Raw genomic sequence first — 25,939 nt, forward strand, 5'->3', positions numbered from 1 at the left:
TTGATGGAAGATTCCACTGGTATCTTGTCTGTCAGTGCCTAGAACGTCCTCTTTAACCTGACCACACATGGATACAGTGGGACTACAGTTCCCATAGGTCTCAGCAGCAGTGGGAAACCTGGGAGTGATTTCCATGTTATGAGTTCTGTTGATTGATAACTGATTCATACATAGAAAATCTTTAGTGCTGTGGAGTTGTTTTAAGATGGGTGGACTTCAACTCCCAGAATTCCCCAGCCAGCATCCTTTAAGATAATTGAACTTCAACTCCCAGAATTCCCCAGGCAACATCCTTTAAGAACATTGAACTTCAACTCTCAGAATTCCCCAGCCAGCATCCTTTAAAATAATTGAACTTCAACTCCCAGAATTCCCCAGCCAGCATCTTTTAAGATCATTGAACTTCAACTCCCAGAATTCCCTAGCCAGCATCCTTTAAGATAATTGGACTTTGACTTCCAGAATTCCCCAGCCAGCATCCTTTAAGATAATTGGACTTCAACTCCCAAAATTCTCCAGGCAACATCCTTTAAGATAATTGAACTTCAACTCCCAGAATTCCCCAGTTAGCATACTTTAAGATGGGTAGACTTCAACTCCCAGAATTCCCCAGGCAACATCCTTTGAAACAATTGGTCTTCAACTCCCAGAATTCCTCAGCCGGCATCCTTTAAGACATGTGATTTCCCAGAATTCCCCAGTTAGGGTGCTTTTAAGATGGTTGGACTGAATGTACTGGATTATCATCAACTATTGATTCACTTTCAACCATCCCTGTGTTTAAACCGATGAGGACTAGTATGTTGAGCCGCCCAGCCCCTACCTCTCCTTTGAACGCAAAAGGCCCAGCGTCTCCGATACCTTCAAACTCATCTTCTCTGACCCGGTTTTCTTCTTCCCGTGAAGCAGGATTTGAATTCCGCCTGGATTATCGGCCCTCCGAAGTTCTTTATTTTATTTTTATTTTTCCCCCCAGCCGCTAAGCAAGTTCCCGTCTCAGATAAATTAGGTATGTTCAAAGGGGACTAATACAATGAGCCGTCATGTCAGGTTGGTTATAAGGCTATTACATAAATCTGGAGCAAGGATCATAACGGCATTATATAAATCCTCCACACAGCACAATTTCCAATGCAATGCACCATTCCGGCCACCGCATTTCAAGGGGTGGGGGGGGGAAGGGGGGTTGGGTGGGATGTAGTAGCGAGGAGAAGATTTCAGACAGGAATAAATGAGCAGAGCTGCAGCGCTTTCCCCCTTGGAGGATAGGCCGACAATTTTTAAGGTTTTTTATTTAATTCCCCCCCCCCCCACATTTTAAATATAAAACGAGGGGAGAGAACGGAGGAGAGAGTTTAGCATGCTGCAATTCGGAGTTTGGGGGTGGAAGACAATCAGTTTTGACAGTTTCGATGGGGGTTAGGGTTGCGTGACACACACACACACACACACACACAGAGACCCCACGGCCCCTGCGCTTACAGACACTTCTCCCGCATGTGCCCCGCCTTCAGGTATGTGCAGCAGAGACCCGAAAACCAGCTGGCCGGCGGGAGGTGCGCGAGCATGCGTGGTGGAGCTGAGCTGAGGCAACAGCTCGCAGGCCTGCAGAGAGGATTCTACATGCCACAGGTTTGCCATCACGGCCCTATCCCATTTCCGACAAATGATTGTCCAATCTTTTCTTTAAAACTTCCAGTGTTGGAGCATCCACAACTTCTGGTGGCAAGTTTTTCCCCTGGTTAATTGTTCTCATTGTCAGGAGGTTTCTCCTCGGTCCTCGGTTGCCTCTCTTCTAGGTGCTCGCCACTGCTTCTTGTCCTGCCTTCAAGTGCTTTGGAGAATAGTTTGACCCCCTCTTCTTTGTGGCAACCCCTGAGATATTGGAAGAGTGTTAACCAAATTAATCAGTATTATCATTAGAATACAATAGCAGAGTTGGAAGGGACCTTGGAGGTCTTCTAGTCCAACCCCCTGCCTAGGCAGGAAACCCTACACCGCTACAGACAAATGGTTATCCAACATCTTCTTAAAGACTTCCAGTGTTGGGACATTCACAACTTCTGGAGGCAACTTCTGTTCCACTGATTAATTGTTCTCACTGTCAGGAAATTTCTCCTCAGTTCTTCTCTCCTTGATTAGTTTCCACCCATTGCTTCTTGTCCTGCCCTTGGGTGCCTTGGAGAATAGCTTGACTCCCTCTTCTTTGTGGCAACCCCTGAGATATTGGAACACTGCTATCATGTCTACCCTAGTCCTTCTTTTCATTAAACTAGACATACCCAGTTCCTGCAACCGTTCTTCATATGTTTTAGCCTCCAGTCCCCTAATCCTCTTTGTTGCTTTTCTCTGCACTCTTTCTGGAGTCTCCACATCTTTTCTACATCGTGGCGACCAAAACTGGATGCAGGATTCCAAGTGTGACCTTACCAAGGCATTATAAAGTGGTATTAACACTTCACGTGATCTTGATTCTCTCCCTCTGTTTAGGCAGCCTAGGACTGTGTTGGCTTTTTAGCAGCTGCTGCCCACGGCTGGCTCCTATTTAAATGGTTGTCCACTAGGACTCCAAGATCCCTCTCACAGTTACTACTGTTGAGCAAGTTACCACCTATACTGTACCTGTGCATTTGGTTTTTCTTGCCTAAATGTACCATTCATTAGGACTAGGGAAGATCATGTCTGCCGTCGACAGGAGCAGCATCCGAGGTGGCTCGGGAGTTCATGGCTTCCATGACAGCCATGGGCCTGACCCAACTAATTCAGGGCCCCACACACGAGGGTGGTCACACACTGGACCTTATTTTTGTATCTGAACAGTGGACGAGTGATCTGGGAATAGGGGACCTAGTTATTACTCCCCTGTCATGGTCAGATCTCTCATGTCTCCGGCTCGACTTCCCTGTCGCTACCCCTCACCGCGAGGAGGCGGAGCCAGCTCGTCCAAGCTGGTACTGCCCCAAGCACCTGATGGAATCGGAGAGGTTCCAGACGGAGCTTGGGCCGCTACCTGTAGCCCTGACCCGCGCTCGGCCGGAGGACCTAGTGGCCGTCTGGAATATGGCGGCGGCTGGGGCCTTGGACCGGGTTGCGCCTTTGCGACCTCTCCTGCGGCAGCGACCCGCCCGAGCCCCTTGGTACACCGAGGAGCTGAGGGCGATGAAGCGCCATAGGAGACGTCTAGAGAGCAGGTGGAGGTCCTCACGCTCCGAGTCTGATCGAACACAGGTAAGATCCTATTTACGGACCTACCTTGTGGCATTGAGAGCGGCCAAACGTAGACATTGTGCCGCTCTTATTGCGTCCGCGGATAACCGCCCTGCCGCCCTGTTTAGGGTGACCCGCTCCCTCCTATCACAGGGGACGCGGGTGGCGCCCTTGCAGGGTAGAGCAGAGGAGTTTGGAGAATATCTGCAGGACAAAGTCGCTCAGATCCAGAGCGGATGGGCCCCCTCCAGTGGCCCGGACGAGCCGTCAACAGTGAGTCTTATAAGACCACTCTGGGAGGAGTCTGACTCTGTTGCCCCCGAGGATTTGGACAGGTTGCGTGGACGGCTGCGGCCCACCACATGTTTAATGGACCCGTGTCCCTCCTGGCTGGTACTGGCATCCTGGGAGGTGACACGAGGCTGGCTTCTGGGCCTGGTGAACGCTTCATTGGGTGAGGGATCCTTACCAACTGCCTTGAAAGAGGCGGTGGTGAGGCCCTTACTCAAGAGGCCTTCACTGGACCCAATGGAGCTGGCTAATTATCGTCCAGTCTCCAACCTTCCTTTTTTAGCGAAGGTTGTTGAGAATGTGGTGGCGCAGCAATTTCCACGACACCTTGACGAATCCGAATATCTAGACCCACGCCAGTCTGGCTTCCGACCCGGACACAGCACAGAGACAGCCTTGGTCGCGCTGGTTGATGATCTCTGGAGGGCCAGAGATAGAGGTTGCTCCTCTATCCTGGTCCTATTAGATCTCTCAGCGGCTTTTGATACCATCGACCATGGTATCCTATTGCGCCGGCTGGAGGGGATGGGAGTCGGAGGCACCGTTTTACGGTGGTTCGGCTCCTACCTCTCCGACCGGTCGCAATGTGTGTTGACGGGGGGGCAGAGGTCGACCCTGAGGTCACTCACTTGTGGGGTACCGCAGGGGTCGGTCCTTTCGCCCCTCCTGTTCAACGCATATGTGAAGCCACTGGGGGAGATCATCCGTGGCTTTGGGGTTGAATACCATCTGTACGCTGATGATACTCAGCTGTACGTTTCAACCCCAAACCACCCCAGTGAGGCTGTCGAAGTGATGTCCCGGTGTTTGGAAGCCGTCGGGGTCTGGATGGGGGACAACAGACTCAAACTCAACCCCTCCAAGACTGAGTGGCTGTGGCTACCGGCACCTCGGTTCAGTCAGCTGATTCCAGCGCTGGCCATAGGGGGCGAACAGCTGCCCCCTGTGGGACGGGCGCGTAATTTGGGCATCCTCCTAGATGCCCGGCTGTCAATGGATGACCATGTGGCAGCCGTGGCAAGGGGGGCGTTCCACCAGGTTCGCCTGGTGCGCCAATTGCGCCCCCTCCTGGACCGAGATGCCCTACGCACGGTCACTCATGCACTGGTGACGTCTCGCCTGGACTACTGTAATGCTCTCTACATGGGGCTTCCCTTGGGACGCGCCCGAAGACTGCAGCTAGTCCAGAACGCAGCCGCGCGGGCAGTCATGGGGAGTACCAAGTACTCCCATGTAACACCGCTCCTGCGCGAGCTGCACTGGCTTCCTGTGGTTTTTCGGGTGCGTTTCAAGGTCTTGATCACCATCTTTAAAGCGCTCCATGGCATAGGGCCCAGTTACTTGCGGGATCGCGTCCTCCCACATACATCCCAGCGGCCAATTCGCTCTCACAGGGAGGGCCTTCTCCTGGTGCCGTCCGCTAGGCAATGCCAGCGGGCGACGCCAAGGAGCAGGGCCTTCTCTGTGATGGGCCCAACCCTCTGGAATGACCTCCCCCCCCGACATTAGAACCACCACCGACCTCCGCTCCTTCCGGCAGAAACTAAAGACTCACCTGTTCCGACTGGCTGGCCTGGCATAATTTCAACGCCTATCTCCTGGCATTTATATTTTTACTGGTTTTTTAAGGGGATTATTCTGTAGACTTAATTTTATAGGGTATTGGGATTTTAATGTTTGTATATTTTAATTACTTATTAGCAATACAGTCCTGCACATCTTTTATCCTCCTCTTATCCATCTATTCTATATCTGTATATATATATATATATTGTCCATCTAGTAATTTTAATTGTTTTAATGTTCTTTGACATGGACTGTACACCGCCCCGAGTCCCTTTCGGGAGAGGGGGCGGTCTATAAGCGCTAATAAATTCAATTCAATTCAATGTCTACATATGAAGCTCCAATTAAAAGTGATTTATTGCACCTCATTACCTACACAGGGGAAACTTCTCAACAAATGATGAGAATGTTGGATAGCCATCTGTCTGAAATGGTATAGGGTTTCCTGCCTAGGCAGGGGGTTGGACTAGAAGACCCCCAAGGTCCCTTCCAACTCTGCTATTGTAACTTGCTAGATGAGGGTCAAGGGAATTCAAGGGCGATTGGACTTCAATTTGCTTGTGGCCACGTAGAGATTCTAGCTTGATGCCTCTCTTGTCTCCCACTCCAGATTCTGCCATTCTTTCTCCTCCATTAAGGTTGAAAAACACTGATCTAACTAGAAGTCTTCTAGGTGGTAAGGCAGCATCCTGAAAAGTGACTTATGACCATTTTTCACACTTTAAATTTTAAATTTACTTTATTGTCATTGCACCTCGTACAATGGAATTAAATTAAATGCCATTTTCAATTTACGACCATTTGCGGTATCCTCGTAGTCTCGCGATCAAAATTCAGACGCTTGGCCTCTGATTCATATTTACGACCGTCGCAGTGTCCCGGGGTCATGTGATCATCTCATGTGACCTTCTGATATGGGGAAGCCAGATTTGCTTAACAACTGTGTTATTCATTTAACAACTGCAGAGATTCACGTAACAGTGGTAAGCAAGAAAGGTTGTAAAACAAGACAAAAATAACTTCACCACTGTCTGGCTTCACAACAGAAATGTGAGGCTCCATTGTGGTCGTAAAGTCAATTGGTGCAGTGGCCTAGAGGTGGAATGTTCGCCTCACCATCAGGAGGCTGTGAGTTCGATCCTAGGTAGAGGCAGATATTTCTTTCTCTGGGCACAATGAGAATGTATCTGCTGAACAAAACTCCTCATTGGCAACAGGAAGGGCAACTGGCCAGTAAACACTCCGCTTCGTTCAGTTACCCTGATTCCACCCTGCAAGGGATTACGGGGTTATTAAACAACAACATAATTGTGGTTGTAAGTCGAGGATTAACTGTAGCTTTTGGGGACATTAACACAACCGGCTCACAAACAGTTTTGGTTGCCATGGGGTTGTCGGCAACAAAATTTCTCGCCGTTGTCAGGAAGCATCCGGAAGAGACATTCCCTTTTCCCCAAAAAACACAGCTTCTGGGATGGCAGGCTAGGGGCGTTCAGAAACATCTGGTGGGGATGACAGCCGCCATGGTGCCTTCCCCCTGGGGGGTGGGGAGGCGGAGGAGGTGGGAGAAGCAACTTGGGACCATGTCCAAAAATGGTTCCAATGCAAACAATGGAGAAGCAGGTGGCGATGAGTCACAGATGCTGGTGGGGACGACGACAGAAGAGGGGGGGAATTTGGAGCCCTGTAGAATGTTCTGTTTGGACCTTCTGGTGGATTGGTGTGTCTCGTCTTTGCTGCAGGAGCCCTCTGAGTGTGCCCCACCCCCCCATACCACAACCCTGCAAGGGAGGTGGGCAGAGAGAGAGAGGGGTGGGCCCAAATTCAGCCAATGAGCTTTGACGGAGGAGGCAAGATTAGAACCCGGATCATGCCATCCCTAGTCCGACATCTTCTCCAGCGTCGGACAGCCTTCCATAGTCCTCATCCAGAGGATGCCAAGGAGACAGCAAGGTGGGGCTGACGCGTCTGATCTGGAATATCCACCAGAGGTCAAAAAAGTCAAAATGGCAGCTAGGAGAGGATGTGTCAGCTCTGTAGTCTCAAAATGGCCTCAGTCAGGCCATTTTTTTACCTGCTTTTTGTGTGGGACACAAATGACACCAGAGGTACAGATTTTGCCCTGCATGGATGATCCCAATCTCGACTTTTGGGACTTTTTTGGGAATGTTTTCTTGTGGTAAGGTAAGCTGCCTTTGAATGTGAAAAAAATGGGCTTTTAGACACCTTGCCTTTAATTTTTTTTTTGCTTTGTTGAAAGGCATCTGGCTGCAGTGAATGCCATACTTTGCTCTGCTCCACCTAAGATCCCACTAGATCAGTGATGGCGAACCTATGGCACGTGTGCCACAGGTGGCATGCGGAGCCATTTGTCAGGGCATGCAAGGCGCTGCCCTGTCAGCTAGCCAGCGCGCATGCACGCGCTGGCCAGCTGAGTTCACCTTTTTAAACGCCATTTTTCGCCCTCCCCAGGCTCCTAAGGCTTTATAGGAGCGTGGGGAGGGCGAAAAGAGCCTCCCCCGCCCCCCTCTGGAGGCTTCCCTGAAAATGGCCAAAAAACAGGCATGTGTGCGCCAGCCAGCTGGTCTTTCAAGTTCCGGTGCTCCAGCGTGCGCACATCAGTAGTGAAATTCAATTTCTTTTACTACCGGTTCTGTGGGCATGGCTTGGTGGGCGTGGCAGGTGAAGGATGCTGCAAAATCCCCATTCCCACCCCACTGTGGGGCTAGCCAGAGATGGCATTCTCCAAACTACTGAAAATTTTTGCTACCGGTTCTCTGAACTACTGAAAATTTCCGCTACCGGTTCTCCAGACTACTCAAAATTTTCGCTACCGGTTCTCTGAACTACTGAAAATTTCTGCTACCGCTTATCCAGACTACTGAAAATTTCGGCTACCGGTTCTCCAAACTACTCAAAATTGCCGCTACCCCTTATCCAGACTACTCAAAATTTCCGCGACTGGTTCTCCAGACTACTCAAAATTTCTGCTACCGGTCCTCCAAACAACTCAAAATTTCCGCTACCGGTTCTCCAAACTACTGAAAATTTCCACTAACCGTTCTCCAAACTACTCAAAATTTCCACTACCGGTTCTCCGAACTACTCAAAATTTCTGCTTCCAGTTCTCCGGAACCTGTCAGAACCTGCTGGATTTCACCCCTGGTGTACATGAATGCGCACATACACACGCATGCAGGCACCTTCCAGTTTGGGCACTCGGGGGCCAAAAAGGTTCACCATCCTTGATAATAATAATAATAATAATAATAAATATTTATTTCTTAGCCGCACCCTCTCCCGAAGGACTCGGGGCGGCGTACAATGAAACATATGAAATAAATATGGACAAAACAAACATATAACAGAGACATATACCGAGACATACACAAGGAGGAGGTCAGCTGATAAATAAAACAATTAAAATACAGTATTTAAAAACCCCTAGATAATTAAATATAATTAAAATACCCAGTAAAAGCCCGTCAGGAGCGATATGGTTAGATCAAAGTTGAGCCAGGCCAGCTGCTTGGAATAGGTGATATAGGGTTTCCTGCCTGACTGGGGGGGGGGGGTCAGACTAGAAGACCTCCGACATCCCTTCCAATTCTGTTTCCACCCGATTCGTTGCAACTTTAAGATTTGGGGGACTTCAGCTCCCAGAATTCCCCTTCCAGCTTGGCTATGCCAGATGAGGGCACACTTTGAAGTTGCCCCATGTGGCACACGATCTTCTAGAGGGCACCAGGAATTGTGAAATGGACCCCATTCTTAACCATTTTTTTAAAAAACGAGGAGAGTCTGCAGAAATAGCTAGAAAAAAAGGGGGGGAAATTCTCACTCTCCGTTTGTCCTTTGACGGCACAGATGTCGGTTCTGGACAAGATACAGAATACAAATTTAATTATCTCATATTGTTTGGATGTGGGATGTCTCAGGCATCGTTGGCTCCAAAGCTGTTTTAGTTGAGCGAGAAGGAAAAGAATTAGCAAGATTTTTTTTTTTCCCCGGCAGCCACGGAGGTCTCTAAGGCCAAAATCTACTGTAGGAAGTTAGCACCCACCCCTCATAAAAAATGAGATATTTTAGGAAATATTAAAAGGACAGAATGTTTCTCCTAAAAGGAAGACAGAAACTCACACACAAGCCCCACCTTTGTCAATGGGCCATTAAGGGCCTGGGTCAGTCTATTCTACGTAAGAAAGATCTACCTCAGTGGTGGGATTCATTTTTTTTTACTACCGGTTCTGTGGGAGTGCTTTGGTGGGCGTGGCGTGGCTTGGTGAGTGTGGCATGGCTTGGTGGGCATGGCAGGGAAAGGGTCCTGCAAAATCCCCATTCCCTCCCGATCAGCTGGGACTCTGGAGGCAGAGAATAGATGGGGCGGGGCCAGCCAGAGGTGGTATTTACCGGTTCTCCTAACTACTCAAAATTTCAGCTACCGGTTCTCTAGAACTGGTCAGAACCTGCTTAATACCACCTCTGATCTACCTCCTTCAGGCAGAGCCATGGGAGGAATTGCCCAAAGCCCCTTCATTACATCATCACCCATCAAGAGTCAACCAAGCCTGGGACACAGACAACATATAAAGTTACTTCTGCATGGGCCCCATGGGAGCCTGACAACCAATCAGAATACAAGCTCAAATTCAAAAGCCCAGAGAGGGCATAAAACTCTCAGCATCTCTTCCCTTTCTCCCCCAGGACCTCAAACCATGTGGTCCTGTCCACCATTCAAAACCATCTTTCCAAGCAGCCTCCATGTTTCCGGTCTCTTTTGCCCCACTTGGAACTGAACCCAGAAGGACATTTCTTCCAACACTACCAATATTAATAACCGAAGCAAAAAGCTATTTTTTTAGCCAATCAAAAGCGTGTAGTCGCCTCTCCCCTTCTCTCCCTCAGGCTGGCCCCACAGAGCAGGGGTGAGCTCTGGCTTCTTTTACTGCTGGTTCGCTCAGGGATGCACTTTGGGGGGGGGTGCGCACTTGATGTGTGTTGCACGCACATACACAGAAGCAAAAAACAAGATAGAACCAGTTCGGGCGCATGCACGGCCAAGTTACTACCTACTCTGCCACAGAGGCCTCTCCTACCTTATCCCCTTCTCTCCCTCAGTCTAACTCCTTAGCATCAGAGTGTTTTTCAGGTGGGGAAGGGGTGTAGAATGTCTAAACTCCCAGCCCGGAGGACGGATGAGTCATGCGCTGCCCACGCCCATGCCCAAGTGGCAGTTGGAATAGAGTTCTTTTCAGGTGGGGAGGGGGAGTAGAACATCTAACTCCTTAGCATCAGAGTGTGTTAATAATAATATAAGAAATACTAATGATCTGATGGTCATTTCGAAAAATCCTTTCTTAGAGAGCACCTAGAAGCCAAGAGGAACATACAGGCCAAATGTCAAGTTTGTAGGCTTTACGGATCTGGAGATTTCGTGATGATGCATGAGTGGTATTTTACTTTTATATAGATAGAGAAAGAGAAGTTAATGAATCCTGCTGAATCAGTTACTTGTGTCTGCTTTCTGGATGTGATAGCTGCAACAAACTCTGACAAAGGTGGCCCCAGTTGGTCCTCTGTCCTACTGGTTCTTGACCAAACACCATGAACGAAGACCGATGTGTCTTTGCGGTTGGGTGTGTGAAGCATGCAACCTCTTGAAAAGGAAGCCAAGGAGAGTTCTCCGCTCACTGCCAGGCCTTCCTGGCAGAGGAACTTCCCCAGTGGACTTCATCGTTGGCAGAAGAAGCTTGTTAAATCAGTGTTGGGTTTGGAGAAGGCGCCAGGGGATTTTCTGAAGAGCTGAAGAAGCAAGTCAATAGATCATTGAACATGTCAACCCCAAGCCCTTTCTGGAGACAACATTGACCAAATGCTAACTATCACTTGTCGGATACATTATGTGAAGATCTATCTTTCTAAGAGAAGTGCCCAATCCTGGGAAAGAGGGAAGGGAAGAGAAGACGAGGACGACCAGTGAGAAGGTGGAGTGGACTTAGTTACAGAGGTGATGAATGGACCATCAAAGGTCTGAAGGACAAGGTTGGGGAAGAGATCTTTCTGGACAAAATCCACCTATGTCGTCGTTAAGAGCCCATACACATTTGATGGTCCACGATCCTTTTTGATCAGGGATGGGAGACCAAGAGGAAATCTCGACATTAGATGGAAGCGTTCCTTAGAACCACGACGGCGAACCTATGGCACGTGGGCCACAGGTGGCACACAGAGCCCTTTTGGCGGGCAAGCGAGCCGTCGCCCCAACTCAGCTTCACCAGGCATGCGTGCGGACCTCCCGCTGGCCAGCTGGTTTTCATGTCTCTGCCATGCATGTGGGGGGTGCATGTGGGAGACGCATGCCCATGCGTGGGGGGGATGGGAGTGCAGCCCTCCCGGCTGATTTTGGTCCCAGGAGGCTGCAGGGAGACCGACTCGGCCCAAAATGGAGTGCAGAGGGGTGCAATGCAGACTCCCTACAGCCTGTTTGAACTAGAACTCACAATCTCCTAGTGATTAGCCGAAAGCCACCAAGCCGTCTTTCAGGCCTAAGGTGGAACTAGAACTCACAGTCTCCTGGTGATTTGCCCAAAACCCTCCAGCTGGCTTTCAGCACTAAGGTGGGACTAGAACTCATGTCTTGATTGGCCTACAGTCACCCAGCCGGCTTTCATTCCTAAGGCAGAACTAGAACTCCTCATCTCCCAGTTTCTCGCCTGGTGCCTTCACCACCAGACCAAACTATACTTTCCCTACCTCCAGACACGCACAGAATTTTCCCCACACCTCCAATATTCTATAGACCTACAGAGTCGCTTAAAGCTGAGATGGGATGACTTGAAATTCGATCAGCAAATTAAAAATAAGTAATATCTCCTTTTCTAGTTCTTTATCAAGTTAAAAGGCCTCCTGGACCTTTCTTTTTAAAAATATTATTTCATTCTCCCTTTAGCTGTCATCTCCCACCCCTTATACCTGTGAACGGAAAGTGAGAATTAGGATTTAATGGCACCTTCCTGCCTTAAAGGAGGGGAGAGAAGGATTTGCAAGGGTGCGGCGAATAAATTATTGAAATATCAATTTATTCGGGAAGCGGCGTGTGATCGACCCAGCCTCGACGTGTTTTGGTTGCGTCGATGTGCAGGACAAAACCAGGCATTTTCAGCTTTGATTTTTAGTGTGGGGAGACCGAACCTCTGTCAGATCCCACCAAGGGGATTAAGACGAGTTTTATAGATCAGGACATTGTGACCTGCAGTCAAAAGTACATCAAAACATGTCTTGGAAACAGGGCAGAAGTCCCCAAGCTTCCATAAGAGACAGCAAAAGGAACTTAAAAGGAGCACGCAGAATGCAGAAAGGCTATAACTGTATGGATTTTGCCATTTGAGATTTGAGTTGGCCAGAAAGCAGAGGTGGATTGCTCCCGTTTCGGCCCGGATTGGGCGAACCAGTAGTAGCAGTGGTGGAAGGCTCCACTCACCCGCCCAGACGCTTCTGTGCATGCACAGAAGCACCCCGAGCGCGTGAGCGCACACGAGCAAAACGGTCATTAAAAAATTGGAAACCCACCACTGCCGGAAAGGTCCCAAGTCACAGACCAAGGATGTCTTGCTTGATGGCTAGTTTAAGAAACGGAAGGACTGGAAACCAGAGGTGGAATTCAGCTGGTTTGTACCGGTTCGTCTGAACCAGTAGTGGAAATCGGGGGTGGGCCCGTCCGCCCTTCCTGGCTCTATGCCGTCCTATTTAGGCACTTTTTCAAGCTGTGTGCCTGCGTGCAAGCCACATGTGATCAAGGCGCATGCACGGAAGGCCATGCTCGTGCGTGGACACGCTCGCATTTGAGAATCGGTAGGACGCGGTGGCTCAGAGGCTAAGACAATCAGAAAGGTCGGCAGTTCGGCGGTTCGAATTCCTAGTGCCGCGTGACGGAGGGAGCTCCCGTGACTCGTCCCAGCTTCTGCCAACCTAGCAGTTCGAAAGCATATAAAAAATGCAAGTAGAAAAACAGGAACCACCTTTGGTGGGAAGGTAACAGCGTTCCGTGCGCCTTCGCCGTTTAGTCATGCCGGCCACATGACCACGGAGACGTCTTCGCACAGTGCTGGCTCTTCGGCTTTGAAACGGAGATGAGCACTGCCCCCTAGAGTTGGGAACTACTAGCATATATGTGCAAGGGGAATCTTTACCTAGGGAAAGTAACTCAATAGTATCCCTGCTAGAAACACAATAGAACAGAGCTGGAAGGGGCCTTGGAGGTTATTCTGCCTTGGGATGGAGAGCAAGCAGCATGGATCAAATCTCAACTAGCCAGGTTCTGTCTATCAAACGCAACCCGATTGTGAAACTCACTTACAAAGCTTGTTTGGATAGTGGCTGTTGTACACCTCTCAAGGCAGTGGAACTCCCTAAGTAGATTATGTGATGCCTGATGAAATATTTTCCTTTTGTTTGTCCTCAATTTGCTGATTTCATTAGTTCTCGCGGCAATCCGCTGTCAGGCGGTGCACGGGGGGAGGAGAGGGGGGGAAACGGTGGTTTCTCTTCTTTCGCTCTTCTCTGCATGCATTTCGGTGCCTTCTCAGTGGGGAAGAAAATCAGTGTTTATTCCCACCCTTCTCATTCCAGTCTCCCCCTCCACAACGCAATCAATCAAAGTCTACTTTGGTTCAGTGGTTGGGCACCAAGACAATCACCAGGAGACGGGGAGTTCTAGTCCCAGCTGAGACTTGGGAGCCAACTGGGTGACTCTGGGCCGGTCACTGACTTTCAGCCCAACCTACAGGACTGTTGTGGGGAAGCTGGGAGGCAGAAGGCACCTTCACCACCTCCAGTTGTTTCTGACAATAATAAAGGCAAGATTTAAAAAATCTTTTTTAAAAATGTGATGGCATGTAATCAATCCATCCATCCATCCATCCACCAATCACTGCAATAACAGATGGTCTTCTCTATGTCTTTCGCTTTTGACTGACAGATGATTTGCCAGTGATTTTGCAAGGAGGAATTTGCAAGCCACTAATTGTTCATTTGGGGGGAAAATAAGTCCCAACATAATTAATAGGACTGTTTCTAAATTGAATAGCTTAAGATATATTTGCCGGCAGGATTTCTGCTGGTTCTCTTAAAAATAGTACTTTATTCAGCCAATGGATTTAGGTGCGGAGAAAAGACGCCCAAGTTTCGTGGCGCCATCGCATAAGTGAGCATTATCTAGTCCTCAACTTATGACCACGATTGAGCCCAGAGTTTCTGTTATGAAGCGAGACAGTGGCTAAGTGCGTTTTGCCCCATTTTACGATGTTTATGGCCACCGTTGTTAAATGAATCAAAAATAAATGAATCCTTTTTAAGTTACACGGATGTTAAGTGAATCTGGCTTCCCCATGGACTTTGCTTGTTCGAAGGACGCAAAAGGGGGGACACTGCAACTGTCATAAATAAAACTGTCCAACACTGGAAGTCTTTAAGAAGAAGTTGGATGGCCATTTGTCTGAAACGGTATAGGGTTTCCTGCCTAGGCAGGGGGTTGGACTAGAAGACCTCCAAGGTCCCTTCCAACTCTACTATTGTATTGTATTGTAAATATGAGTCAGTTGCCAAGCATCTATATTTTGATCAAGTGACCTTGGGGATGCTGTGAGAGTCTTCTTCCACTTCCTCTTCTTCTTTTTTTTAACAACCCCATAATACCTTGCGGGATGGAGTCAGGGCCACTTAATGGAGCAGACTGTTTACTGGCCAGATGCCCTTCCTGTCACCAATGTGGAGTTATATCCAGCAGATCTATTCGCAGTGTGCCCAGAGAGAGAAATATCTGCCTCTACCTAGGATCGAACTTACAGCCTCCCAATTGTGAGGCAAGAGCTCCACCTCTAGGCCACCGCACCACTCTATGCTGTGACAGTCATAAGTGTGAAAAATGGTCATAAGTCACTTTTTTCAAGATCGTTGTAACTTTGAACAGTCCATAAACTGACCATTGTAAGTCTACCTATAGGGTAGTGTGTCTTGACCTTAGCAATTTTAAGGTGCGTGGACTTCAACTCCCAGAATTCCAGGAGGAGTAGAAAAAAGTTATTTCTCCCATTTCTAAGGATTTTTCCACCTGGGACCTGTAACAAAACTTCTTACTTATGCATAAATAAAAAGGTATCTTTACATCATTCCGGACGGATGCTATTTTGGCCCGGGGAGCTATGGCCGAGTTGGGAACCTTACCATGATTTGCGGCTAACAGGACTTAACTCTTTGAAAATAGAAATATCAGAATTGGAAATATAATTTTAAAAAGGGGACATTTTATCATATGTAATGGACTTGTGTAAAAGCAAAATATGTTTGGGCCAAAATACATAGGTGGATCGAAAAGATGATAGGGAAACCTATAGATCCGTGATGGTGAACCTATGGCACGCGTGCCACAAGTGGCACGCGGAGCCATTTGTCAGGGCACGCGAGGTGCTGCCCTGTCAGCTGGCCAGCACGCATGCGCGCGCTGGCCAGCTGAGTTCACCTTTTTAAAAGCTATTTTTCCCCTTCCCCAGGCTCCAGAGGCTTTATAGGAACCTGGGGAGGGCGAAAAGAGCCTCCCTCCCCCCCGGAGGCTTCAGGGACCGTCCCTGATGCCTTCAGAGCGCTTAAAACCACCCTCCGAGCAACCCGGAAGTCACTTCCGGTTTGCTCGGAGGGTGGTTTTAAGCGTTCCGAAGGCTTCAGGGAAGCCTCCAGACAGTCCCTGAAGCCTTCGGAGGGCCTCCGGGGGGTCGGGGGAGGCTCTTTTCGCCCTCCCCAGGCTCCTATAAAGCCCCTGGAGCTGGGGAGGGCAAAAAAAATGTAAAAATGGGGGGGTCGCGCATTGTGCACGCATGCGCACTGGGGGGGGTGTCGAGCGTTGCATTATGGGTGTGGCACGCCTGCACTCGACTCCCCTGTGCTCCCCCCACTTGTGGCACGTGAGCCAAAAAAGGTTCGCCATCACTGCTATAGATTTTAAAACTTGAGGTGTTTTTATTTGACATAATACCAGAAACACCTGATAAGCAACGTATATATTTAACATTGCATGTCTTAACAGCAGCGAGGATTATATTCGCACAATATTGGAAAAATGAAGGAACACCGCGAGACAAAGAGGTCATTGGGAAGATACTAGATTGGGCAGAAATGGATAGACTTACATTGAAAATTAAATAGAAAGAAGACACAGAATATTGTCAGACATGGAAATGATTTTACTAGTGGTTGGGAAAAAAGGATTTAGAATGTCATCTGTATTGTTAAGCAAATGAAATATCCAGACAACACAATGTCTATTAAGCACTAACAAATGTAAATTAGATATAAAAGCCCAGGTTCGATTCCCAATAAGGGTATGGCTAGCTGATGAGAGCTAAATAGCTTGAAATAGATCTATACTAGTCTCCCTTTATTTATTTATCAGCACAAATGCAACATACATATATACATACATACATACATGCATGCATGCATACATACATACATGCTGGTCTTGTTGTATTCGGATCTTTTCCCGTGTAAGATTGAGATTGTCTTGGCAATGTTTTGGTGAGGTCTCACTCGCCATCTTCAGGCTGGTGTTTTCGGCTCCGTCTGTGAGTAAAGCGTGGTCAGAGCTGCCATCTTTCTATAAATCTTGGTGGGGTTGTGTGAAGTGCTGGTTTTCTTTTCTGACTGCGTTCTTGTATTCTGCGATGCGTGCATTTATTCTCCTATTAATTAACTAATAACTTCGGCACTGACCAAAAAATAGCCAACATCTTAAGAGACCCTCAAAGACAAGACCGATCTAGAAAACCAAGGAGCCTATGAAATACCATGCAAAATCTGCCCTGCCACATACATTGGACAAACTAATAGGAGAATAAATGCACGCATCGCAGAACACAAGAACGCAGTCAGAAAAGAAGAAAAAACTTCCTCCCTTTTCCAGCACCTTAAAGCAACAGGACATGAAATTGATTTTGAAGGAACCAAATTAATCTCCAAAACAGAACACTTCAACAAGAGAATAATTATGGAAGCCATCGAAATAGAGAAACACCCCCACAACATGAATAAACGTGCCGATACCTCCCGCCTACCAGACATCTGGAAACCAACCCTAGTCAACAAACGAGTCCCAGCCACGAAAACCAACACTGGACCCAAAACAACACAGGACGCAACCACCACCAATCACCCTCAGACTCAAACCCAAACCCATCCCATAGACCAAATGCAACCACCATCCAGAAGCCAAACCACAGCGGCATCACCAACTGCTGCACCCCCTTCCGACCCCCCCTCCACAAAATAAACTGACACACGCCATGAACACATAGCCAGACCGCAAACTCGGAGCCAAACTAAAGCCCAGGATGTTACATCACAACCATCTGCTCAGGACATTACATCACAGAACTCAGGAGGTTACAACGCAAAGGCTCAGGATGTCACAACGCAGCCAACCCCCCAGGAGGTTGCAGCACAGGACTCAGGATATCACTACACTAGAGCTCAGGATGCCACCACACAGCCCATTACCCAGGTTGTTACAACACAAAAGAACAATAGGCACACAGCCAGTACCTCAGCCACACAGGATGTTACGAAACAGCCGACTAATCTGCAAACATCAACTCCATCAATTAATCAAGATATAACAACACAGCCAACCAACCCGCTTACAGCAACAAAGCCAGCACTCCACACACACACACCAATATTTATAGAAAGACGGTAGCTCCCATCACACTTTGCTCGCACAAGCACGAAGCCGAAGGCACCAGCCTGAAGATGGCGAGTGGGAACTCATCGAAATGTTGCCATGATACTCTCAAGATACTCGCCAAGATATATATAATCTGATTGACGCTGAGCTTGTTGATCAGAAAGGTCGGCGGTTCGAATCCCTAGCACCGCATAACAGAGTGAGCTCCTGTTACTTGTCCCAGCTTCTGCCAACCTAGTTTGAAAGCATGTAAAAATGCAAGTAGAAAAATAGGGACCACCTTTGGTGGGAAGGGAACAGCGTTCCGTGTGCCTTCGGCGTTTAGTCATGGCAGCCACATAACCACAGAGACGTCTTCGGACAGCGCTGGCTCTTCGGCTTTGAAATGAAGATGAGCACCACCCCCTAGATTCGGGAACGACTAGCACATATGTGCGACACACACACACACACACACTTGAGCCCCGTGCTTCACTTCCATCGAACCGAGTGAGTTTAAAAACTTTCCCAGTGGAATTCAAAGGAAAACCGGAAGGACAAAGGCTGGGGAAAGTAGAAATGGGATGATAAATAGGTTGGACACGGGGGGTCATCCAAGAGGAGATCTATCTTAGCAACTGGCATCTAGATTCCCGCAGCCAAGCGCGAAGGGAAAGAGGAAGGGGAAGGCAAGGCAGGCAACCGGGTGGATTTTAGAAACAAATCAACAATAGAACAGCAAGTGTTAGGTGTGCGATGTGGCCCGGGGTTCAAGATACTCAGATGCTAGCTGTCTTCAGTTTGGGTTTGTTTTTGTCCCCAAACGATACAGTGGTATAATATTGAGTTTGTTGGCCTAAGAGCTTAATATTCTTCATATCATTTTTCAGGGGTGCGAAGGGCACGCCGCACGGAAGCCATGAGCCCCGCCTGCCTGCCTCTCGTCTTCCTACTGCTGCTGGAGAGGACATCTCGCGCCCACTTCCCCGAAGAATCTGGGCCCATCAGCGTCGCTCTGGAGGACTGTAAGTGTCAGGTTTCCTAAACATGCCCTAATTGATTCATGAGTATCGAGACAAGTTTCAATACAAAGCTAGTCATTTATTAGTAGCACCATTAGGCAAGGCCTTTTTGCAGTCAGATCTCAGCTTTGTTTGAATTATAGCTGAACTTTATCCCCGTTCCATCCCTCCCCTCAGTGTGTGTCATAAATCACATTCCCCAATGAGGTGCACCCCTCCCAAGCCTGCTGCAGTAATCTGAGATCCAACTCTAGCCGAAAGTATGCGTGGAATGTGCTCCTCCCCCCTTCCCTTACCATGACAACTTTAGGAGTTGACATTCGGCTCCCCTCACTTTCCAAAAGCAACCTGTGCAAAGCAAAAACAATTTGAGTACAGGTATAAGATTTAAGGCTACGTCCTCCTCCCGGGCTTGTTTGGATTTTCTGCATGGAATTTTTCTATGAGGTGATCAGCCTTATAGAGTAAGTGCCCGGTGGGAAACGTTTTGCCAACTGGGGGTTTTCAACTGGTGATAGTAACAGAATCTTGCAAATCTGAAAGTACATCCCCACCTCTCATCACCTATGCAGCCCAAGAAACTAGGGAGGGTCCCCCCGAGACATTATCCACCCCTCCATTCAGTCCCAGCGGCCCCTTATCCAATTGTTGCCTTATCTCCAGCTCCAGTGATTTCAGCCAGACCTGATCCTACACTCATCAAAAAACCTGAGGTTGTATATCTAGACCAGGATTCCTTTTGGAATTGCCCAAAACAAGTAGTCCTTGACTTACAACAGTTCATTTAGTGACTGTTCTGAGTTACAACAGCATTAAAAAGAAGTGACTTATGACTGGTTTTCAGACTTATGACCATTGCAGCACACACACCCATGGTCACATGATCAAAATTCAGATGCCTAGAAGTGACTCATATTTATGACTGTTACAGTGTCTCGGGGATCATGTAATCCCCTGATAAGCAAAGTCAAGGGGGAAAGCCAGGTTCGCTTAACAACCAGATTACTAATTTAACAACTACAGTGATTCACTTAACAACTGCGGTGCAAAAGGTCATAAAATGGGTCAAAACTCACTTAACAATGGTCTCATTTAGCAGCAAAATGCTGGACTCCATTGTGGTCGTAAATTAAGAACTACCTGTGGCTTCACTTTGATTTCCTGCAGATGTGAAGCAGTATGCCGTCTTCGTGGGCAACGGACTTGGCCGGTTCGCCAGCCAGGACGGCGGGGCCGAGCGCCTCCATATTCAACGGATGCTGACTATCAACCGGACTCTGTTTATCGGGGAGAGGTAACTTGATATTGCCCTTGTGTGTGTGTGTGACTTTTCTGTGGCAACTGACATTCAGCAGTAGGCAAGGATTGCCAATTTCGGAACTGGTACGATCTGAGATACACTGCCTCTGGCAGTGGAGGTTCTATCCATTCTACGCTGTTAGTTTAGCAGTGGGCGATAGCTACATGATACTGGACGCTGGTGAATATTTCAGCGGGTCTGCGGGAGGTCAGGAAGCTTGCAATACGAGATCATATAGAATTGGATGTGAAGTTGTCAATAATAACTAAGCAACTAAATAATCTCATTGAATCAAATGTCATTTTACAGAGCAGTCCAGAGCAGTGTTTCTCAGTCTGGGTCACTTTAAGGGGCCTGGACTTCAACTCCCAGAACTCCCCAGTTAACTGGGGAATTCTGGGAGTTGAAGTCCACACCTCTTAAAGTGACCCAGATTGAGAAATACTGTTCAAGAATATTAATATAATATATTGGTTATGTTATGTGTTGTGTTGTGTTGTTTGTTAGGTTATTTTTGCTATCTTATGTTACATTACCGCGATGGCGATCTATGGCACGCATGCCACCGGTGGCATGCGGAGCCATTTGTCAGGGCATGCAAGATGATGCCCTGTTAGCTGGCCAGCGCATATGTGTGTGCTGGCCATCTGACCAGCCTTCTTTTGAGGCCATTTTTCACCCTCCAGAGGCTACCCTGAAACTTCCAAAGCACAAAAAACTGGCCCTACAAGCAAACCGGAAGTTCAGGAACGGACTTCCGGTTCGCTTGTAGGACCAGTTTTTGCCCTCCGGAGCCTTCTGAAGGCTCCAGAGGTTGAAAATTGGCCCTTTGGGGAACCTGGAGGTATGGAAACGGTGACTTCCGGTTTGTCTGTAGGGCCGATTTTTAACCTCTGGAGCCTTCAGGAGGCTTCTCTGAAGGCTCCGGAGGGCAAAAACTGACGCTATGAGCCAACCGGAAGTGACTTCCGGTTTGTCCATAGGTCCATTTTTCGCCCTCCTGAGCCTTCAGGGAACTCTCCTGAAGGCTCCGGAGGTCGAAAATCGGCTGTTACATAGTGACAAACAGTACGGTAGTTTCCACCAAGGTCCTCTGTTCCAGCGGGAACAGTATTCAAACCTGATTGGTTGAATGGTCTGACGGCTCCCTGTAAAAGGGCTGCTGCCAGACAGAGTCTTTGCTGGATTGTACATAGTTGTCACTTAATGAAGTGCTGTTGTTGCTGAAGCCTGAGTCTGCCTCATCCATTCACCCTATTTAACACTGGCCCTACGGACAAACCGGAAGTCATCATTCCCGAACTACCGGGTTTCCCGTAGGTCCGTTTTTTGCCTTCCGGAGGCTTCAGGGAAGCTCCTGAGGCCTCCGGAGGGCGTCGGGGTGGGGTGGGGAAGCAGTTTTCTCCCTCCCCAGGCTCCTAGAAAGCCTCTGGAGTCTGGGGAAGGCAAAAAAACCATGACAACAGCGTGGGCGGGTTGCTGATAGCGCACATAGCATTATGGGTGTGTGGCACGCCAGTGAGCGACCCCCCTGTGCTCCCCCTGCTTTTGGCATGGCAGCCAAAAAAAGGTTTGCCGTCACTGTTATATTATGTTTGCGATCAGCAGTGGGTTGAACATTTTGTTACTATCGGTTCGCTGCGGGGGGTGCAGGCACCTTCCGCGCATGCTCCCGAATTTCCACACATGCGCCCGGCTTCAAAAACATGCCTAAATAGGATGGCCTAGCGCCTGGGCTCCACTACCAGTTTGGGCTGAATACCCCCTATGTGATGTTATGTTTATGTTTACGTTACGTTGCATTATTGGTGGAAAAGGGTCCTGTGTTAATTCAGAGATCCTACCGTTCAATCTTTCTCTACAGATCTAGATGTGTGTTGCTCAGAAAGGCTCTCTTCACGTGCTCAGAGGCTAGCTCAGGGGTGTCCAAACTTGGCAACTTTAAGACTTGTGGACTTCAAGTCCCAGAATTCCCCAGCCAGCTCTGCTGGCTGGGGACTTCTGGGAGTTGAAGTCCACAAGTCTTAAAGTTGCCAAGTTTGGACACCTCTGGGCTAGTGGGTTTGGGAGCAGGCTGAGGCAGGCAGCTTCCGGGGACACTGCTGCTCCCGATTCAAAGGAAGCCCCGGAGTGGGGTTCACACCCCAGATTTACGAGCCTGGATCCTACCGGTTTGCAAACGCAGGATGCTGAAAGACTAGGAGAAAGCACTCTGTCCATGCACTGTTTCTATCTCATTAGCTTCCGGGAAGGCCTTTCTTTTATTATGCTAGCTTTCAATCCTGGTTAAAGGAGGCCCCTGTCTGCAGTTGGCACCACGGGGCGAGTAAAATAAAGGCTTCTGTAATCCGAGGCGATCGCATAGCGGCCTGATATCGGAGTAAGCAGGCCGGAGGACGCGGAGCTGGCGGCCTGCTGCGTTGCCATGGCAACCTACAGACCACGGGAAGCGCCTGAAAAAGAGGAACCGGGAAAGCGAGACAAATTCGCAATGGTGGTCAGGTTGCAGCAGGAGGAAGAAGCTGAAAAGGTTTTCGGAGGTTGTCCAAAGGAGATCGGCATCATGGGGGAAAGTTGGTACTTTCCCCATAATGCCCCTCTTGAATCAGCACTGTGAGTGAGGACTAGTGACTTGGGGCGTCTCCTGACAAGGTTCCCAGGTCCCGCTTCCCTGCGCTTCGTTGCTCTGACAACTCAACAAAATTGCAGGTCTCTCGGGCAACTGCATGAGGACTAGCACCTTGGCTGGGTCAAAGAGGCATTGTGCAACGTTCATGGCACGGTGGCTTTTCATGGCTTCTTCTATTACCCATCGTGCCCAGCAGAGCATGGGATTGTGGTCTTATGGGGGTTTAAAAGGGCAGATGAAAGCAAGAGCAGATGGGTAGCATTGATTTAATCAATGCAGCCACTGTGTGTGACATCCCAGGGAGGCACTGGGAAGGGTTAAGCCTGGTGGTTAAGACATCGGGGAAGAAAACAGGGAGCAGTGAGTTCTAGTTCCAGCTTAGGCATGAAGCTGGCCTTGTTGACTTTGCTCCAATCACTAGGAGACTGTGAGTTCTAGTCCTTACTTAGACATGAAAGCTGGCTGTGAGACTTTAGACCAATTACTAGGAGACAGGGAGTTCTAGTCCCGACTTAGGCATAATAGCCAGCTGGGTGACTTTGGGCCAATCACCAGAAGACGGTGAGTTCTAGTCCCGCCTTAGGCATGAAAGCTGAGTGACTTTGGGCCAATCACCAGAAGACGGTGAGTTCTAGTCCCGACTTAGGCATGAAAGCTGGCTGGGTGACTTTGGGCCAATCACCAGGAGAGTGTGAGTTCTAGTTCTGCCTTAGGCATGAAAGCTGGATGGTTGACTTTGGGCCAATCACCAGGAGATGGTGAGTTCTAGTCCTGCCTTAGGCATAATAGCCAGCTGGTTGACTTTGGGCCAATCACCAGGAGACAGTGAGTTCTAGTCATGAAAGCTGGCTGCGAGACTTTAGACCAATTACCAGGAGACAGGGAGTTCTAGTGCCAATTTAGGCATGAAAGCTGGCTGGGTGACTTTGGGCCAATCACCAAGAGACTGTGAGTTCTAGTCCTGACTTAAGCATGAAAGCTGGCTGAGAGACTTTAGACCAATTACCAGGAGAGTGTGAGTTCTAGTTCTGCCTTAGGCATGAAAGCTGGATGGTTGACTTTGGGCCAATCACCAGGAGACGGTGAGTTCTAGTCCTGCCTTAGGCATAATAGCCAGCTGGTTGACTTTGGGCCAATCACCAGGAGAGGGTGAGTTCTAGTCCCCACCTTAGGCATGAGAACTAGCTGGTTGACTTTCATCCAACCATTAGGAGACTGTGAGTTCTGGTCCTGCCTTAGGCATAAAAATACTAGTTAGGTGACTTCGGGGCTAATTGCAGGGAGATTGTGAGCTCTAGTCCTACTTTAGGCCAGAAAGTCTAAAGCTAAGCCAATGAATCTCTCTAAGACCAGCCCACCTCACAAGGCTGTTGTTGTGGAGAAAAGAAAAAGAGAAAGGATCATTGGTCTTTTTGGGGGGGGGGGCAAGATCACTTTATCTTACAACCACGCCTTCCTGGTCCCACAATCTTTGGGGGACATTTGCCGGGTTTTCACCGTCATCGCAGCCTTTTGGCCCTGCAACTCCTTGCCGAAATCTGGGAATTCATTATGGTCATTTAGGTTTGGAGGGTATCTTTGCCAGTCGAGCGAATGGCACCTAAGAGAGCTGAAAGTTTTCTTCCAGTCCCAGATACGATCAATCGGTGCAACATAGAAAATCAGGACTGGGGGTTTGGGAATCTCCTCGGGGCCAAATTCTCGTCTTTCTCCAGCTCAAATTAGGCAAAGGTATGGCCGTTGGCGATGCGAAAAAATCAAATCGTGCAGAAATTGGCTGAGAGGGGAATTTTTTTTCCCCTCAAAGATTCTGTATTTTGGAAATTAGGTCCCAAAAGTGAACATGTCAGAAGAGAAGATTTAGACCAGCCGTAAAAAAACATTTTTAAAAATAGTCCTCCTCAGAAACAATTCCTTAGAGTTTCTCTTTAGGTACAAGTATACTTGCTTCTTCGTTTATCTTTCCTTCCCTCCTTCCTTCCCTCCTCCCTCCCTTCCTTTTTCTTCTTCAACCTTTCCTACTTCCCCTTTCTTATCCTCTTTCTTTCCTTTCTTCCATCTACCTTTTCCTTCCTTCCTCCCTCCCTCCTACCCTCCCTCTCCTTATCTCCCTTCCTGCCCTCCCTCCCTCCCTTCTCTTTTTCCTTCCTTCCTTCCTGCCTGATTCCTTGCCTTCTTCCTTGCCTTCTTGCCTTCCTTCATCCCTCTCGCCCTCCTCCTCCTCTCTTTTTCCTTCCTTCCTGCCTCCTTGCTTGTGTGCCTGCATTTTTGCCCTCACCTCTCCCTCCCTCCCTGCTCTCTTTTCCTTTCTTCCTTCTCTCCCCTTCCCCTCCCCTTCCCTCTCTTCCTTCTCTCATTCCCTCCTTCTTTCCTTTCTTACTTCCTCCCTCCCTATTTTTATTTGATTTATATGGCCACCTACCTCAAGTACCCTTAATTTATCCCTTTGTCAAATTTATACAGCTACCCATCTCACGACTGTGACTCTGGGCGGTGTACAATAAAATCAACAATTCAAACCATCTTAAATAACCATTAAAAGCCATTAAAGCCAAATCTAAACAAGATCGCAGGAGGAAATACATGACTCTGAGCAACTTGCATCATTAAAAACAAATATATACATACACCCACACACCCACACACACACACATACATACAATACAAAAAAAAAGAGCATGAAAATACACAGCTGGTGAATAATTAAAAAATACTCTTCACGTACCGGAGGATCATATTCATTAGATGGACGGTTATGTACATTTGTGGGATGGGATGGGATGGGATGGGATGGGATGGGATAGAATAGAATAGAATAGAATAGAATAGAATAGAATAGAATAGAATAGAATAGAATAGAATAACAGAGTTGGAAGGGACCTTGGAGGTCTTCTAGTCCAACCCCCTGCTTAGGCAGGAAACCCTACACCACTTCAGACAAATGGCTATCCAACCTCTTCTTAAAAACTTCCAGTGTTGGAGCATTCACAACTTCTGGAGACAGGTAGTTCCACTGATTGATTGTTCACATAGCCACAGGGTCATATTCATTAGATGGATGCTTATGTAAATTTGTAGAATGGAATGGAATGGAAGGAATAGAATAGAATACAATAGAATAGAACAGAATGAGCCTTGGAGGTCTTCTAGTCCAACCCCCTGCCCAGGCAGGAAACCCGACACCACTTCAGACAAATGGTTATCCAACATCT

The 25,939-nt window shown here is 48.3% G+C and overlaps 1 protein-coding gene across 1 annotated transcript in view; it reads left to right on the top strand.

The window, feature by feature from the left end:
* SEMA6B (semaphorin 6B) overlaps positions 1-25,939 on the top strand; it is a 188,896-nt gene that overhangs the window by 105,257 nt on the left and 57,700 nt on the right. The window contains 2 exon segments of the mRNA XM_081941654.1: positions 18,667-18,801; positions 19,966-20,092. Coding sequence (XP_081797780.1) covers positions 18,696-18,801; positions 19,966-20,092 — 233 coding nt within the window. The 5' untranslated portion in view covers positions 18,667-18,695.

Source organism: Natrix helvetica (assembly GCF_964273705.1).
Source record: "Natrix helvetica genome assembly, chromosome: 1".
Taxonomy (NCBI): domain Eukaryota; kingdom Metazoa; phylum Chordata; class Lepidosauria; order Squamata; family Natricidae; genus Natrix; species Natrix helvetica.